The 15,150-nt window shown below is 55.1% G+C and overlaps 7 protein-coding genes and 1 non-coding gene across 8 annotated transcripts; 5 read left to right on the top strand and 3 right to left on the bottom strand.

The window, feature by feature from the left end:
- Positions 1-1,125: 1,125 nt before the first annotated feature.
- On the top strand, positions 1,126-4,109 carry VDAG_07487 (uncharacterized protein; the record flags this gene model as incomplete). The annotated part of the gene is made up of 2 exons (XM_009656392.1): positions 1,126-2,997; positions 3,201-4,109. 2 exons carry the CDS (start codon positions 1,126-1,128, stop codon positions 4,107-4,109), a joined length of 2,781 nt encoding a protein of 926 aa, XP_009654687.1.
- Positions 4,110-4,539: 430 nt separating this feature from the next.
- VDAG_20211 lies at positions 4,540-4,611 on the bottom strand. Its single transcript has one exon. It is a non-coding gene; the product is annotated as a tRNA-Gln (tRNA).
- Positions 4,612-5,039: 428 nt separating this feature from the next.
- VDAG_07486 (meiotic recombination protein rec14) lies at positions 5,040-6,158 on the top strand (the record flags this gene model as incomplete). The annotated part of the gene is made up of 3 exons (XM_009656391.1): positions 5,040-5,042; positions 5,102-5,738; positions 5,788-6,158. 3 exons carry the CDS (start codon positions 5,040-5,042, stop codon positions 6,156-6,158), a joined length of 1,011 nt encoding a protein of 336 aa, XP_009654686.1.
- A 441-nt stretch (positions 6,159-6,599) lies between these two features.
- On the top strand, positions 6,600-7,245 carry VDAG_07485 (uncharacterized protein; the record flags this gene model as incomplete). Its single annotated transcript, XM_009656390.1, has 2 exons — positions 6,600-7,010; positions 7,075-7,245. 2 exons carry the CDS (start codon positions 6,600-6,602, stop codon positions 7,243-7,245), a joined length of 582 nt encoding a protein of 193 aa, XP_009654685.1.
- A 355-nt stretch (positions 7,246-7,600) lies between these two features.
- VDAG_07484 (uncharacterized protein) lies at positions 7,601-8,754 on the bottom strand (the record flags this gene model as incomplete). Its single annotated transcript, XM_009656389.1, has 2 exons — positions 7,601-7,773; positions 7,827-8,754. The coding sequence occupies 2 exons, from the start codon at positions 8,752-8,754 to the stop codon at positions 7,601-7,603; spliced, it is 1,101 nt and encodes a 366-aa protein (XP_009654684.1).
- A 1,459-nt stretch (positions 8,755-10,213) lies between these two features.
- VDAG_07483 (SUMO-activating enzyme subunit uba-2) lies at positions 10,214-12,622 on the top strand (the record flags this gene model as incomplete). Its single annotated transcript, XM_009656388.1, has 3 exons — positions 10,214-11,380; positions 11,434-11,780; positions 11,829-12,622. The coding sequence occupies 3 exons, from the start codon at positions 10,214-10,216 to the stop codon at positions 12,133-12,135; spliced, it is 1,821 nt and encodes a 606-aa protein (XP_009654683.1). The 3' UTR covers positions 12,136-12,622.
- On the bottom strand, positions 12,365-13,257 carry VDAG_07482 (3-oxoacyl-[acyl-carrier-protein] reductase; the record flags this gene model as incomplete). The annotated part of the gene is made up of 2 exons (XM_009656387.1): positions 12,365-12,537; positions 12,627-13,257. 2 exons carry the CDS (start codon positions 13,255-13,257, stop codon positions 12,365-12,367), a joined length of 804 nt encoding a protein of 267 aa, XP_009654682.1.
- A 910-nt stretch (positions 13,258-14,167) lies between these two features.
- Positions 14,168-15,112, top strand: VDAG_07481 (feruloyl esterase B; the record flags this gene model as incomplete). The annotated part of the gene is made up of 1 exon (XM_009656386.1): positions 14,168-15,112. One exon carries the CDS (start codon positions 14,168-14,170, stop codon positions 15,110-15,112), a length of 945 nt encoding a protein of 314 aa, XP_009654681.1.
- Between the last annotated feature and the right edge of the window lie 38 nt (positions 15,113-15,150).

The raw sequence follows: 15,150 nt of genomic DNA, 5'->3' as shown, positions 1-15,150 counted from the left end.
GCTCTCTCCATGCATGCATCTTGTTGAGGGTGAATCCCAGCACGCCTGTTGGTACCTGCATGGCAAGGGAGGTACTCTGAAGCATGGAGACTCGCGCCATGTTGATGCCAGGGTACCCCGCGATGAGGTTCTTGGTGGGCACGATCTGTTTGTCGTGATCTTTTCGGAGGCAATGCCCAGGTTGGTTCGGTCCTCCGTTTGGAAGCTTCTGTTTCTGCTTTCGAAGCACATGGTGACGATATGGGGGGGGGATCTGGCCAGATGCCTCTTCCACCAAGGTCTTCCGCTGCATGCACCCGCCACCCTTGAATAATTTTGCGATGTTAGCTTCCAGCCAACGAGTTCATGATGTAGTAGTCTGAGTACGTAGCTGTACATCGGGCGGCTACTGCGTCGAACCTACCCTGTCTGACCAGGGCATCCTGATCACTGCTTCGGCGCCATACCCTCTTCGTTCTCCACGCAGCCGATAACGGGCCATGATATGGCCAAGTTGGGCTGCGCTCGACCGTGATGGAGATGTTTCCTCTGCAATTAGCTCAACCGATGTACCATTCTAAAAAGACAATACCTTGCTTCAGCCGACTCGCCTATTAAGCCATGTGCACGGCGTTGGAAGCTGGGGACGAGGACAGTGTTGGGTCGTATTGGCTAAGGCAGGAGCCAACTGTGTGGCACCTCGTCCCTTTTCACTCTTCTCTGTCTCTCCTTCCATCATCAACAAAAGGTGAAGGTTCCTTGTTGCATGGCGACGCACGACATGTGTTGCTTTCCGCCCGATTCAGTTGTTCGCTTGGGGCTCTCTTCGTTGATGCTAGTGTGCATCGTCCTCCCCCCTTCCTTGTCGAATTCGACTGGCTTGGTCTGGCTTGCATCTCCTTACCCGTTTTCTTAACTGTTGCACTTCACCCTGGTCTTCGAGAATGTGCCCGTTCGATACTCTCATCAGCATTTGCCACTCTCTTTCTCGGTTCTTTTCATCGTCTTGATAATCTTAATGCTCTCAACTGCATCCCTCAACTGCACCCCTCAGCCGCATCCCTCAGCTGCATCCCTCAACCGTACCTTCATAACAAGCATCACTCTTTCCATTCTCAGACAACTTCGCATCTCACACAACATACCATGGACGATACCACTCGATATCATGGCACTTTGGTCTCTCTCGAGGGCCCGGTCGACGTTCTTGCCACCCAGCTACGTCTGCTCCCCACCTCACCACAAATCTTCATCCTGCCACAAGTCCAGACCTACCTTGAGGATGGAGACCCAAGCGAGAGGTTCGATGCTCGGAACTTCATCAGGAGAATGCACAATGCTGTCACTGCGCGGAATGAGGTTGCCTACTCTTTTCTGAAAGATTCAACCCCAGCCAACAAGCGACTGGTCTTCATGAACGGCAGCACACCTGGCGCCCAGGCCATCTGCATCAAAACGATTGCTGAACATGAGACCGACGGCGATATCTCTCATGCCGAGCTTCTTTTCAATGACATTGTCAAGCATGGCGCGGCTGGACTCGAAGATGACTGGTTTTCTCGACAGAAGGATGGTAGACACCACATACCGGAAGAAGACCCCATCGTGAGAGCCATGCGAGCGGCTGAAGCCCTTGATCGACTGACAGCCGACTTGCAACCAGATACCGACGTAGACCTTACCTTCGAGGCTAGACCCCGGAGTATGAGTCTTCCCATTTACAGCTTCGATGATAGATTCGGCGATGCTGCACCGTTCTACGTTTTTGGAGTCAGATCTTCCGAAGACGATGACTGTATCGATGACAATACCAGAAACGCCTTTCTTCCAGCAACCCCGAGATTTGCAGTCACCGATTTCGGCGAAAGTTTGGCCGATACCATAGCCACCTTCGAGGCCGTGGATAATTCTCTCCAGCCCCTCAGGTCACCGAGCTGCGTAGGAGAGACATACGAGCACCAGACTATATCACCACGTCGTCTATTTACGACAGACATGCTCTCGCCCCGCTCGGGTCACAGCATAGAGTCTACAGACGCAGTTGTATATGGAGAGGCTTCTCTGATGCAGATGCAGATGGCCAACGCCCGACGATCAACGAAGCGAACGAAATCTCTTGACCGAGCATACCAAACTGGGGACAGCTACTGGGATTCCCCGCCCCAAGCTCAGAGTCAGGCCGGCGTCGACAGCGGGAAGGCTCTGTCAGAAGATGGCCGACGTAACTCCAATGTTGGGACACTGCTGCAAACATCACTGCCGAGAACAATACACGTTCGCTGCGATCGTCCTATTGTCTTATTATCTCCTCCACCACCAAAACCGAAGAAAAAGGCCAACGGCGCTTATGTTGACAAGGGCACAGATGCCGAAGACTTTCGATCTCCTGAGCCCCCTTTCCGGCCCGTGCTGCCCTTTACCGAAGATCTTGTGATTAAGATTCAGGATGGAGCTGACGATAATGTCCTCGAGGCTACCATCAGCGCATTCAAAGCGGGTATTTATCCAATCCAGACGCCAGAACCGTCCGAGCAATTGGTAGCTCGGAAAGAATCAGTCGTAAAGGCACCCAAGTTCCACGGCATCGAGACTGCTGCTGAGGACTCTGTCAATCCTTCTGCGTCAGTACTGTCGTTCGGCCCAGATCCAGACGAATACGATCCATTTGCCTACGGTCCGACACCCCTCAAACCTGCAAACACAACTCGTTTACCACTAAAACTGAAGCCTGTAACTCCACCCACCCCAGCACACACACCATCTTCTCTGTCTTCTATCTGTGGACTGGGGGAGAAAAGGTTCCAGAGCTGCGACATAGCAGGTTGCAAGACAGCGATTGCTGTCCAGAACTCTCTGCGGGTCCTGCTAAACGTCCATTTCCCTCCGGAGGACCAAGGATATCACCACTTTCATTTTTCCATACTGCCAGAGATGGGTGGCCTCTGGAAGCCCGTCTTCCGCAATGCCGGCGCGGAAAGTCCCCGCAATGGTCAGCGCAGAATCGACCAGATTCTAGCTGTAGGAGCACGTCGAGGGGTCAAAAAGACTCACTTGTCAAATCTAATCAAATAGCTTGAAAAACTGGGAGTAAAATCTGGCGAAGTCAGCCGAAGCGGGCGGCTTGATTTCCGGTATGCACAGTGGTGTTTGCCTCCTAGGTTGTTCGCTGACAGAAGCACAGATATCTTGTTGCCAACGCTATGCAAGCTTTCACTGCACAGCCACTTGCGAATCAAACGCACGAAAACCCATTCACGAATCCTTACTTGCTCGCGACTCTAATTGTTCCTCACCTGGAGCCTTACTTCGTCATTCATAACGAGGTGCGATTCTTGATCTTGGAATATCCTCCAGATCATCTAGCCACAGTCTTGGCACTTCAGAAACTTGTTGGCGTGGACCTTATGAAGGTCGCAGCAATAGTGAACTCGGATGCTAACGAGCCTCTACCGTTCAATCACGTTCGAGGTGCCTCGATCACGAATGTGAAAGAAGGCAACCTCTCAGGTTCAACTTCCCCCCAGGGAAGGCCCCTTCACAGGAAGGCTTCATCCATCGTTCTTCCTGAGAGTGTTGCAGTTTCGAGAGCCAACTTCCTCCTCACATCAACAGCGACTGAAGCGGAAATTGGAAACTTTGTGTCGACGATCCGCAAGTTGCTCATTGATGTGTCACGTTTCTACGTGTCCGACGAGCCACCGAGGCAGAAGGTGGGAAAGCGACTTCCGACGCCTATCTCTGCCTCCTTCTCCCCATTTCCGAGAACGACCATGGGGCTTCAGAGCCCTCCATTATCGCCACCGCCGCAGATGTTACCCCCTCCGCCGAGGGGCAACCATCCTCTCCGACCGCCCTCGCCCGCAATGTCATCCAAAGCGCCCTCGTTCGCCGAAACAGTCAAGACAAATAAATCGTCGCGCAGTCGAAGAGCAAAGTCACGTAAAAGCGGCGGTACTTTTGGTCCCGCAACGGACTGTACGACAGACTCGACCTCTGTCTTTACTTTCAACCTTGAGGACGATAGCGATTACGACCAGGAGGAGAGGCGGCTCATGCCCATTTTCATGTCGAAGCCCCATTTGAAGAAGGGAAATAGCCACAAGGCATTGAAATTCCTTGGTCTCGCTTGAGTCGGAGGTTCGCTACGCCCTGCGATTTGCATGTGTGCTTGTGGTAGATCGAGGAATACTCGGAAATCAACTGCCGCAGCCTCGAACTGAGGATCACTTGCTCCTACGCTGCCAGGAAAAATGTACAATAGGTTAACAAGAAGCAAGGATAGTATGGGTGATGCCTGAAGACTACGAGTCTTTTGGGAACGACGTATGTAATGTAATTTTTTGGGTGAGATATCGTGGATTTGATTATTAGGAAATCCGACGACATCGATTTCCAAGTTTGACATTGTTCTGTATCTGAGTATCACATGTACTTCTTGTAAAAGATGACGTGACTTCTCCGACCCCAAAGAGCATAATAAGGAGGATCAAAAACCAATTGCATATCCAAAAAGTTCACGCATTTCGAGTGGAATCCAGCTCGAAGCGATTCCAAATAATTAGGTCCAACCAGGAATCGAACCTGGGCTGGCGGAATCAGAATCCGCAGTCATAACCATTAGACCATTAGACCGGACCGGTTGTTGATGACATTAACAGGCGGCAAGCCAAACTATAGACTACCCGCTTTTCTACTCAAGTCCCGGAGTTCATGAGATCCTACTCGATATTTGCCAAAAATTAGCACCGGGTGTTTCTCGTAGCTTTGAAGTGCCGGGCCGTGATTGTCAAAATTTCAGCGCTACCTGACTGTGCTGTGCTCTGCTGCGCAGGACGTCATAATTAGGCCCCGCGTGCAGGCTTGCCCACTGCCCCTCCATAACTTCCAGCTGTAGAGCTCCACCGATCGCCCCAGCATCAACGGCAACTGTGTGCGCCGACCCAGGACGCCCGTCTCTTCGTACCGCAACACCCCCCTTACGAGGTACAAAGCTCGAGGCAGACCGTTTCTTCTTTGTGCAAGGTCAAAAGAGCTGGCGATCCTGCGCCGTGGCTTGAAAGATGGTAAAGCCTGGCCGCCCTGAATCTCCCTACCGCAGCCTTACTGACCATGGTGCCTCCAGTCGAAACAATACCTGACGATGCACACGGTGGACAACGGTATGCGCAACCTGCCTCTCGACCTTTCGCATCGATTTGCTGATCAATCTACTCCAGCCCACATCACAGACATCTTTGGACTAGCAGCGACACCGAAAGCCCTGCTGTCTGCGAGCGGCTCCTCCACCATCAACGTCCACGACACGGTCGACCAGTCATTCCCCATCATACAGTCTATCAGTGGTGCGCATAAGCTTGGATGCCATCACATCTGCACCTCGCGGGATGGCAAGGTAGCGGCGAGTGCGGGCTTCGGCGGTGAGGTCAAGGTCTGGATCGTCACGCCCGAGACGGGCGAGTGGAACCTCAAAACGGAGATCACGCAGGCAAGCAAGGCAGGCGAGGTATGGGCCGTCGCCCTGAGCGAGAACGGACGATTCCTTGCCGGCACGACATATGACGGCCGCATCAACGTCTGGGACGTCTCCGGCGAGGAGACGAAGAGGGTCCAGGAGTACGAGACGGGAAGCGCGGGGTCAGGTAGCTTCGGCATGTGCGTTGACCTGAGCCGGGATGGCAAGTTGACTGCGAGCGGACACGAGAGCGGAGCTGTCTACGTCTTCAACAACGAGACTGGGCGGCTGCAACACTCCCTATCAGGTACGTCCGAGGTTGGGTGGGCGGTTTGCAGGTACACTGACACTCTCAGGCCTGGCGAAGCCGGTTAGGTCAGTCGCCTTCTCGCCTGGCAACTCCCGACTCGCAGCAGCTGGCGACGCTTCGGTTATTGCTCTTTACGACATGAACCATGGCGAACACGTGGGCAATCTGACAGGTCACTCGTCGTGGATCACCTCGACGGATTGGAGCGACACGGGCGAGTACCTGCTGAGCGGAGCTATGGACGGCAAGGTAAAGGTCTGGTCCGTCGATCGCGGAGCCTGCGTTGCGACACACAGCGAGACGGACAAGGCGCTTTGGTCGGTCAAGTGGCTGCCCAAGACACAAAAGAGCGAGATGTTTTGCACAGCGGGAGCGAACAGGAGTATCTCATTCTACCGCGAGGCTACTGGTACGTAAGCCGAAGTAGGCATTCCGGCCCGCGAGAAGGCTACAAAAAAGTGGGAGCAACCACCAATGCATCATGAATCATAAGAAGCACTGCGAATACGCATTGATTGATTGCAGTGCGCTCGACTGATTGGTATCCTGCTCGATGCTCAAGACAGAACTGCTCACGTGATCTCGCTCCCTCGACGCGTTGCCCCGCCAATTCTGGCCAATCGCCCATAGCCAGATTCGCATTTCGTCATGGGTCTTTGACATTCATTCCAGCCCCTTGCGACTGCTTACCCTTCCACTGAAACCGTCCGGACATCTTCGTTCACAAACATCGGTTCGCACAACCCAAATAACTGTTTATCGTCGCAAACACCATCAATCCTAAGGCGATCTCTTTTACTGAAGTCTCACGAGATAATTACTGCGAACCAGAAGAATCAATATCGTTACCCCGCCAAAATGCCGACAACTCGCAGATCAACCGGCGGCGCCCGCGCCCGCCCTGGGCCCAACAAAGGCCAATCGACCATCAGCTTTTCCAACAAGGTTTCCAAGCCTGTACCTCGGCAGGAACTGAAGAAGGCTGCTGTCACCAAGGGTGACCGCATTGTTTCGCACAACAAGAAGGAAGAGGAGGTTCCTGAGGCCGTCGAAATTGAGGTCGAATCTGAGGTGGAGCAGCCGGAACCCAAGGTCGAGGTGCCAGAGAAGAACGAGGCCCAGATCCGCGCCGAGAAGACGACCGATGCGCAGATCAACAAGTACTGGCGGAACATTGAGGCGGAGCGCATTGCCAAGAGGGTGCATGTAGAAGACTTGAGCACCGGGGAGAAGGTGCTGCGGTATTTCGACGTCAGCTCGCAGTACGGGGTACGTGTGCTTTCTATGCCGACTCGCTTTTCACTCCGCAGGACATATGACTAACGTGACGCAGCCCTGTGTCGGAATCCAGCGGATGAGGCGCTGGGAGAGGGCCAACAAGCTCGGCCTCAACCCTCCCATCGAGGTTCTTGCCGTGCTGCTCAAGGAGCAGAAGGAGGGCAGTCAATCTGAGCGTGCGCACATGGATGTGATTCTCAACTCCACAGCAGTTGGGTCAACATGATTGTCTTGACCTCAGCGTAATCTTTGCTCTTTTTTTGTACGATATCCCTCCGCGGGTTGGAACCCGTGAAGGCTCGTCCATCGTCTCGCACGATACGACGAGCCAAACCTTTACCACGAGGGGTGTGGGTGATGCACGAGGCGTTTTGAGGATTGAAAGGGGCGTTCGAGGGCGATGGACCAACTATCTGGCTTCCTCTTCTGGCTTTGCACAACAGAGCACACTTTTTTTGTAGCGAACGAGTCATTGGACTCTGATGAAATATCATGAATTCTGTAACCACAAGTGCTTTCTGAAAAGCTTCTGATGCTCTACGCAACGAGTCTAATAGCATGCCCAGGCTCTCTAGATTGCCTCAGTACCAGATACTCCTTGTTCTATGATGCAGGACCGTCTCCGTACCCGCAGCTTCCATCTCCTTCATGGTATCGTACAAAAAGAAATCTATCAGAATGGCATTCACTTCCGTCTCTGGGTACTTTCTCAAGATTTCTCTCTTGAGAAGTTCCACACACCAGATACTGCAGGCTGTGGAATCGTTAGCATATCATGTTGTTAGTGTGCAGGCAAACGGAACTCACCTCTGATTTGCAGCTCCCATCTCGACCCAGTCTCAATGAAGGACTTTTTGTTGATGGCTGTCGCCAGCGACGGGCTGTAGTACAAGCACCCCATTGAGTTCAAAATTTGCGGCACGCGGTAGTCGGCAAACATGGTTAGCTTGTCAATATCCCTGAACGCTCCAAAGCCTTCGCCCTCGAAGCATGCCCACACATCCGCCACGAGAATTTGCGCCCTCTTCATGAGTCGCACAGGTTTCTTCCGGCCATCGTAGCGGTGCTCATCGCGGAAGCAGGCAAACTCGCGCCCGAGAGTGTTGACAAGGCCAGCGGCGGACCCGTTGGCAGACTCGACGAGGGTGGCGACACTGCAGTCGTAGTTCTCATAGAGGACCTGGCCGGCTTCGCGCAGACAGACGAGGCGCTCGGAGAGAAGAGGCATCTCCTCATCTGTGGCAGAGCGGAAGACGTGGCGCAGGGCGTCGAGGGTGCACTCATCCTCGTTTTGCCAGTAATCGGACGTGGTGATGGGGATGCCCTCCTCCAGGGCGCGCTGAAGGGCGGCGACGAGACTCCAGTAGCCGGTCCATTTCCGTCCGCGGTACTCTATGGCGAACCGTTCGTCTTCGGGCAGCTCGGACCAGAAGGAGAAGTTGAGGAGGTCCATTGTGAAGATGAAGGCGAGTGTTGACTCATCCTTGGCCTTGGGGTGCAGCTCATGTTGGCTCCACGTTGCAGGAGAGTAAGACTTGTGTTGCATCTGGGCGTGAATCGTCTCTGCGGCGGCCTTGGTGGCGCGCATGTCAATCGCGACGTCAATGGAGTCATCGTAGACCGCCTCAGCGTCGGCGAGGATCCCTGTTTCAGGATCTGGGTTGACGGTGAGCTTGCTCTGAAAATGCTGCCGCAGGAAATCCAGGAGCTCAAGGTCCGCTTCGTCGTCTGACATGGCTGATATGGTGCCGTCGAGTCTCTGCTGTGTTGGCGATGTGATCCAGAGTAAAGAAGGGCAAGTGGCAGATCCTGAAAACGAAACCCGCGATTCGGAAAGTTTTTGATAGAGGCGTTTTTTAGGCGGACGAGGGACCACTCAGGGGTTGAAAGACACCGATCACCTTTGGGAAGGAGAGTGTCCAGGGGTGCATTGGCATAGAGTCACAGCATACAGCCTGCTTACGAGGAGACAAAAGAAACCACAAGAGAATGGATAACTCGAATCCGGGTTATTCGACCGAAATCTGAACCCTCAAACCCTTTTCGTGAAGCTGTTGCACGATGTTTCCCGTCGGCACATGACCAGTGAAGCCTGCTGCAGCTAGGGCGGTCTCCCTGGATGGGTAGGTACCTAGGTACCTACTAAGGGAAGGAAGGAGGTACCCAATGCCAGGGCCTTCCAAGGCCTGTCAGGGACGAACAACCAGTAGGAAGACCCCCACAGCCGGCAGCCAATGATATCATGATCGCAGCGATTGGCTCATCCACCCACATCAGGCTAACAGCTCCAATCCCTGCACCGCGGTGGAATCCCGTCACCAAAACCTTGGAAGTCCGGTATTGGCTAGAACTTCGCCCTTTCAACCAGGCCGATCGCTCCTGCCCGCGGGCCGACAGAGAAGCTACCAGCGGACCAACCTGAACCTCACCTGCCGCCTTGAAACCAGGCTACCAGCAGATCAGCGCAGGCAACTCTGTTCCTTTTCAACCCTGCAGCATCACCAAACAAATCGCATCAACCACCCGACCTTCTCTTCATCTTCATTGGATCAACTGTCCGTTCGATTGACGCGCCAGCATTTGAATGCGACTCACTACGTAGCCATCCGTGCCTCTAGTCCCGATCCTACCTTCTGCGCGTCACACAGACACAGACGACCATGGATTCCTCAACTACGCCTGTCCCGCCACCGGCTGTCGAGGAGAAGCCAGCGACGACAGACACAACACCGACACAGCCTCCTGCGCCGACTCCCAAGACCGACCCCGTCCCTTCACCTGCCGTCACGGATCCTCCGACCGCGGCGACACCCGTAGAAGAGGTGACGCCCGCGCCTGTTCCCGCGCCGCTGCCTGCATCCGTGCCTGCTCCTGCGCCTGCTGCCGCTCCCGCTCCCGCACCTGCTACCTCTCAAAAGCCTACACCTGCACCAGCACAAACCGTACTTCAGCAGCGAGCCGTACCTGAACCGCGTGACAAGGACTACCAACAGTCATTGGGCCCAGCCCTCTTTCATACCATTAAACAGGTAAGATGCGAAATACGGGCGTGAAACCCACTGTCTCTCTGCCTCCCGTTTGCGATGGCATCACAATCTCCCCTTCTATCGTCAGGAACGCACTCGACAATGCTCTATCCGACTGCCTGCAACCAACGCTTGGTGCTAATTCCAACTTCACAGGCTCGTGTATTGATGGTAGGAGCTGGCGGTATTGGCTGCGAACTTCTGAAGAACCTCGTCCTCAACGGCTTCGGCGAAATACACGTAGTCGATCTCGACACAATCGACTTGAGCAACCTCAACCGACAATTCCTCTTCCGACATGAGCATATCAAAAAGTCAAAGGCCATGGTAGCCGCCGAGGTGGCGCAGAAGTTCAACCCCAGGGTGAAGATCGTGCCCCATCACGCCAATATCAAAGACGCCGAATTCAACCTAAGGTGGTTCCGTGGATTTACCTTGGTTCTTAATGCACTAGACAACTTCGAAGCCCGGCGGCACGTGAACCGCATGTGCTTGGCCGCCAACGTGCCCTTGATCGAGAGTGGAACGACAGGCTTCAAGGGTCAGGTCCAGGTCATCAAGAAAGGCGTTACAGCATGCTACGACTGCACAGCGAAGCCTGTCGCGAAGTCTTTCCCCGTCTGCACGATTCGGAGCACTCCCAGCCAGCCCATTCATTGCATCGTCTGGGGCAAGAGCTACCTCTTGAGCGAGATTTTTGGCCAGAGCGAGGACGAGTCTACCTACGACCATTCGGCCGACGCTGATAACAAGGAGGAGATTGAGGAGCTCAAGAAGGAAGCTGAGGCCCTGAGGTTGATTCGTGAATCTCTGGGCACAGAAGCGTTCCCTGAACTGCTCTTCAACAAGGTCTTCAATGCGGATATTGTAAGGCTGTTGTCCATGGAGGACATGTGGAAATCCCGAAGGAAGCCTGAGCCGCTTGATTACGCGACGTTGATGGGAAAGGCTGCGGAAGCCCTAGCCTCGAAGGAAGAGATTCTGCGCGACGACCAGCGGGTTTGGTCACTCGAGGAGAACCTTGCCGTGTTCAATGACAGCCTTGATCGTCTAAGCAAGCGTTTGCTCGAACTCAAGGCAGCTCACCAAAACGCATCAGGACCAGAGCCTGTCATCACGTTCGACAAGGACGATGAGGATACTCTTGACTTTGTGGCAGCGGCGGCGAACATCCGGTCGAGCATCTTCGGCATTGATGGCAAGTCACGATTCGACATCAAGGAGATGGCTGGCAACATTATCCCTGCCATTGCGACCACAAACGCTATCGTCGCTGGCCTTTGCGTTTTGCAGTCTTTCAAGGTGCTGAAGGGCGATTATAACCACACGAAGGAAGTAAGTGACTATCATGAATGCATAGCAAGGAGCCCATGCTTATCTAGAAACAGCTCTTCCTGGCACCGAGCAATGACCGCCGCCTCATTGAGGGAACCTCGTTCCAGCCACCAAATCCATCGTGCCCAGTGTGCAGCGTCTTCCAAGTCAGCGCTTTCGTTGACTTTACGAAGGCTACGCTGAAAGACCTGGTTGAAGACTTCGTCAAGGTCGAGCTGGGTTACGGCGACAAGGAGTTTGCTGTGAGCAACGAGATTGGGCCTCTATTCGATCCTGAGGAGACAGAGAATCTCCCAAAGAAGCTCAGCGATCTGGGTGTCAAGGCCGATTCCTTCTTGACCGTTACTGATGAGGATGATGATGACACATTCGTCAACGTAGTCATCAACCTTGAGGAGAGGTATGGCTGCACCAAACCGCTCCTGACTTCGTTGCTAACATTGAGTAGCACCAACTTGGCACAAGACAAGCCTGTCAAGGGTCTTACCATTGATCAAGACCCAAAGATTCCTCGGAAACCCAAGACGGCAGCACCTGCTCCTGAGACCAGCGTCGTCAACGGGTCGAGCAACACCAATGGCAAACGGCCGCTAGAAGACAAATCGGAAGTGTCCAGCAGTAAACGTGCCCGATCAGATGACGGAGGTGATGTCCCCGAGGCAAAGAAGGCCAAGATATCCGCGGCAACTGATGATATCATCCTTATTGAAGATGATCCAAGCGGAGACGCGACGATTCTTCTGGATGATGATTGATTTTAATCCACTGGATGAAAGAGCAAGTTTCGGGAGTTCAATCAAACAGCACTTAGCCCTCCGTCCAGGTTAAGTATGCAATTGTTGGCATATGGATTTTGGGCGAGAAAGGCGGCAGCATCAGCCACTTCTTCCGAAGTACCTAGGCGGCCGAGTGGGATTCGCTTCTCCAGTGGCTCTTTTGACATGTCTGGGGCGGTACATTGTACATCAGCACTACTCGTCGGCCTCACGTCGGCCTGCGGTAGTCACGGGCAAGGGTTTGGGGCGGCAAGGGGCGGACTCGGAGGGCCCAGGATCTTGGCTTACTGGCAATCATTTCGGTTTGAATGTAGCCGGGGACGATGGCGTTGGTTCGGATCTTGAAAGGGGCGAGTTCAGCAGCAAGGGCGTGGGTGAGTCCTTGAAAAAAAGGGGCGTCAGCGAAAGGATGTAGCTGCGTTGTGAGATAGACGGATGAGCGTATGAATTCAATCCTCAGCGTAACATACCCAAGAGACCGGCCTTGGATGCCGCGTAAACGCTCGTGCCGGGTGTGCCCTTGTGGGCAAGAAGACTGGCCACGTTGATGATACATGCTAGAGTTTGTCTCAGCGAATGGTTTACCCCGAGCGTTGCTGCTCGAAATGTATTACCGTCACGATCGGCCCTGCGGCGCTTCATCTGTCGCGCCATGTACCTCGACGTCAAGACGGCACTCAGCAGATTTGCGTCCATCAGCGCCTGCGCCTCCTCCATGGGCGTGTTCTGCAGAAGCTGCCACTGCGCCACGCCCGCCGCGTTGACGAGCACGTCGATCTGGCCGGTCCTCGCCCAGATCGCATCCAGCACAGCGTGCTGCCGCTCGAGGCTGCCCTCGCTGCGCGAGAGGTCGAGGATGCTGTACTCGTGCCGCGGCGGATCGGCCGTCAGCGCCGACTGTTTCGCCGCTGAGATGGGCGAGAGGCGGGCCTGCGGAAAGGGCGACAGCGAGGCGAGGGTCTTGCGGAGGGCGGACTCGTTGCGGCCTGTCAGGGTTACGAGGGCGCCTTCTGCGGCGAAGCGGTGGGCTATTGCTGCGCCGATGGAGCCGGAGGCGCCGGTGATCAGGGCGTGGCGTCCGAGGAGGGGGAGGAGGGGCATGCTGGTTTGAGGGAGCAAGCTTGTGGTTGTTTGTTTTTATAGATGGACGGTGAGGTTCAACCTGGGTTTGGTGGATGACTGGTGATCTTTTGAAGAGAATGGCAGCTCAGATGGAGATTTAGAGAATAGAAAAGGTAGTAACCACTGTCTCAGATGATGGACGCGCAGTGAGCGTCCTGAGATGCAAAGAATCGAAAGGACACAGAAGGGAGCTGAGTGAAGATATCTTGAAGCCAAGCAACGTGCAACGCGACGAGCGTCATCGTCCCCATGCGGTTGGGCCATTCTGGACCCCTGCAACGTCAGTTCTTCTGGCTGGCCAATTGGAGTGCAGGAAAATGCGAGGAGATTCAGGGGCAGGCATTGGGTGTGGCGCAACGCCTCGCCGCTTTAGCTCTACGTCTGGACCAGAGATAAACGAAGATGTGAGTTCAGCCGTTGGAGAGCTTAAAACTCCAAGGATTACTTTGATATCGTCAAGTGTCTAGCCACTGCACGAAGCTGCATGGCAGGCACAAGGATTCAGGGACTGTTCATATGCAAGCAAATGAATGTGGCCTCCCAGGTGACATCGCAGAAGAGCCCGCTGCTTGCCAGACGGAGACTTTCCCGCCTTGGGAACGGAGCCAGGCCCTTCCACCCATCCCCGCGATCATCGCCTGCTCGCCTCCGCCGCGGCCTCCCGCCAACCCGGTACCCCAGAAGATACCGCATACAAGCTCAGTATCATTTATGCCGGCGCACGCTTTCTTTTATGATCGAACGATGATCCCCTTCAAGGCCGTTCATCCGGGGAGGCCAGTTGAGCCAAAATGAAGGGCCATAAATAGAGACCCATCTGCTCACCTCTGCCCAAATTGCTTGGCCCCCCAGCGCAGCCAAGCTGAGGGTCCTTGATCTTCGAGACAACATGCGTCCCTTCTTTGGTCTTCTCGCTGCCACCGTCGGTCTGGCCTCGGCCGCCGAGCTCCAGCACATCACCGACTTTGGTCCCAACCCCACCAACGTCTCCTTCTACCTCTACGTCCCCGACGCCGTCCGCCCCAACGCGCCTCTCCTCGTCTACCCGCACTGGTGCTGGGGCTCGGCCCAGAACGCCTTTGACTGGAAGCCCTACCGACCGCTCGCCGACGAGCTGGGCTTCATCGTCATCTACCCCTCGTCGCCCAACGACGCAGACCACTGCTGGGACGTGTCCTCGCCACAGACGCTCTCGCACGACGCCGGCGGCGACTCGCTGGGCATCGTGAGCATGGTGCGCTGGACCCTCGCCCACCACGACGTCGACGCCGACCGCGTCTTCGTCACGGGCATCAGCTCCGGCGGCATGATGACCAACGTCCTCATCGGCGCGTACCCGGACGTCTTCGCCGCGGGCTCCGCCTTTGCCGGCGTGCCGTTTGGGTGCTACGCCGCCGACGGCTTCGCCGTCTGGTCCGACGACTGCGCCAAGGGCAACATCCAGCACACGGGCGACGAGTGGGCGGCGCTCGTCCACGCCGCGTACCCCGCCTACGACGGCGTGCGGCCCAAGATGCAGGTGCTGCACGGCGCGGCCGACGACATCATCAACGCCACCAACTACCACGAGGCCGTCAAGCTCTGGACGACGGTGCTGCGCACGGGCAGCGAGCCGCGCGAGGTCGACGAGGACACGCCGCAGGCGGGGTGGACGAAGAGCGTCTATGGTCGGAGGGGGTTCTTCGAGGCTTTCCTTGCCGACGGGGTTGATCACAACATTCCTGATCAGGCGCAGGAGGTTGTCAGGTTCTTTGAGCTCGACTGTGTTGGCGACGACTGCTTTTCGCGGAAGGACCTCGTCGTGCCGGGCAACTGTGTGAAGAAGAAGCTGTAGATGTCATGGATGATCAGGTCGGTACAGAGACTGGCGAA

Source organism: Verticillium dahliae, genomic scaffold (genome assembly GCF_000150675.1).
Source record: "Verticillium dahliae VdLs.17 supercont1.17 genomic scaffold, whole genome shotgun sequence".
In the NCBI taxonomy this organism is placed as follows: domain Eukaryota; kingdom Fungi; phylum Ascomycota; class Sordariomycetes; order Glomerellales; family Plectosphaerellaceae; genus Verticillium; species Verticillium dahliae.
The sequence above is the reverse complement of the archived record's forward strand: the minus strand, read 5'-3'. Positions and strand labels throughout refer to the sequence as shown.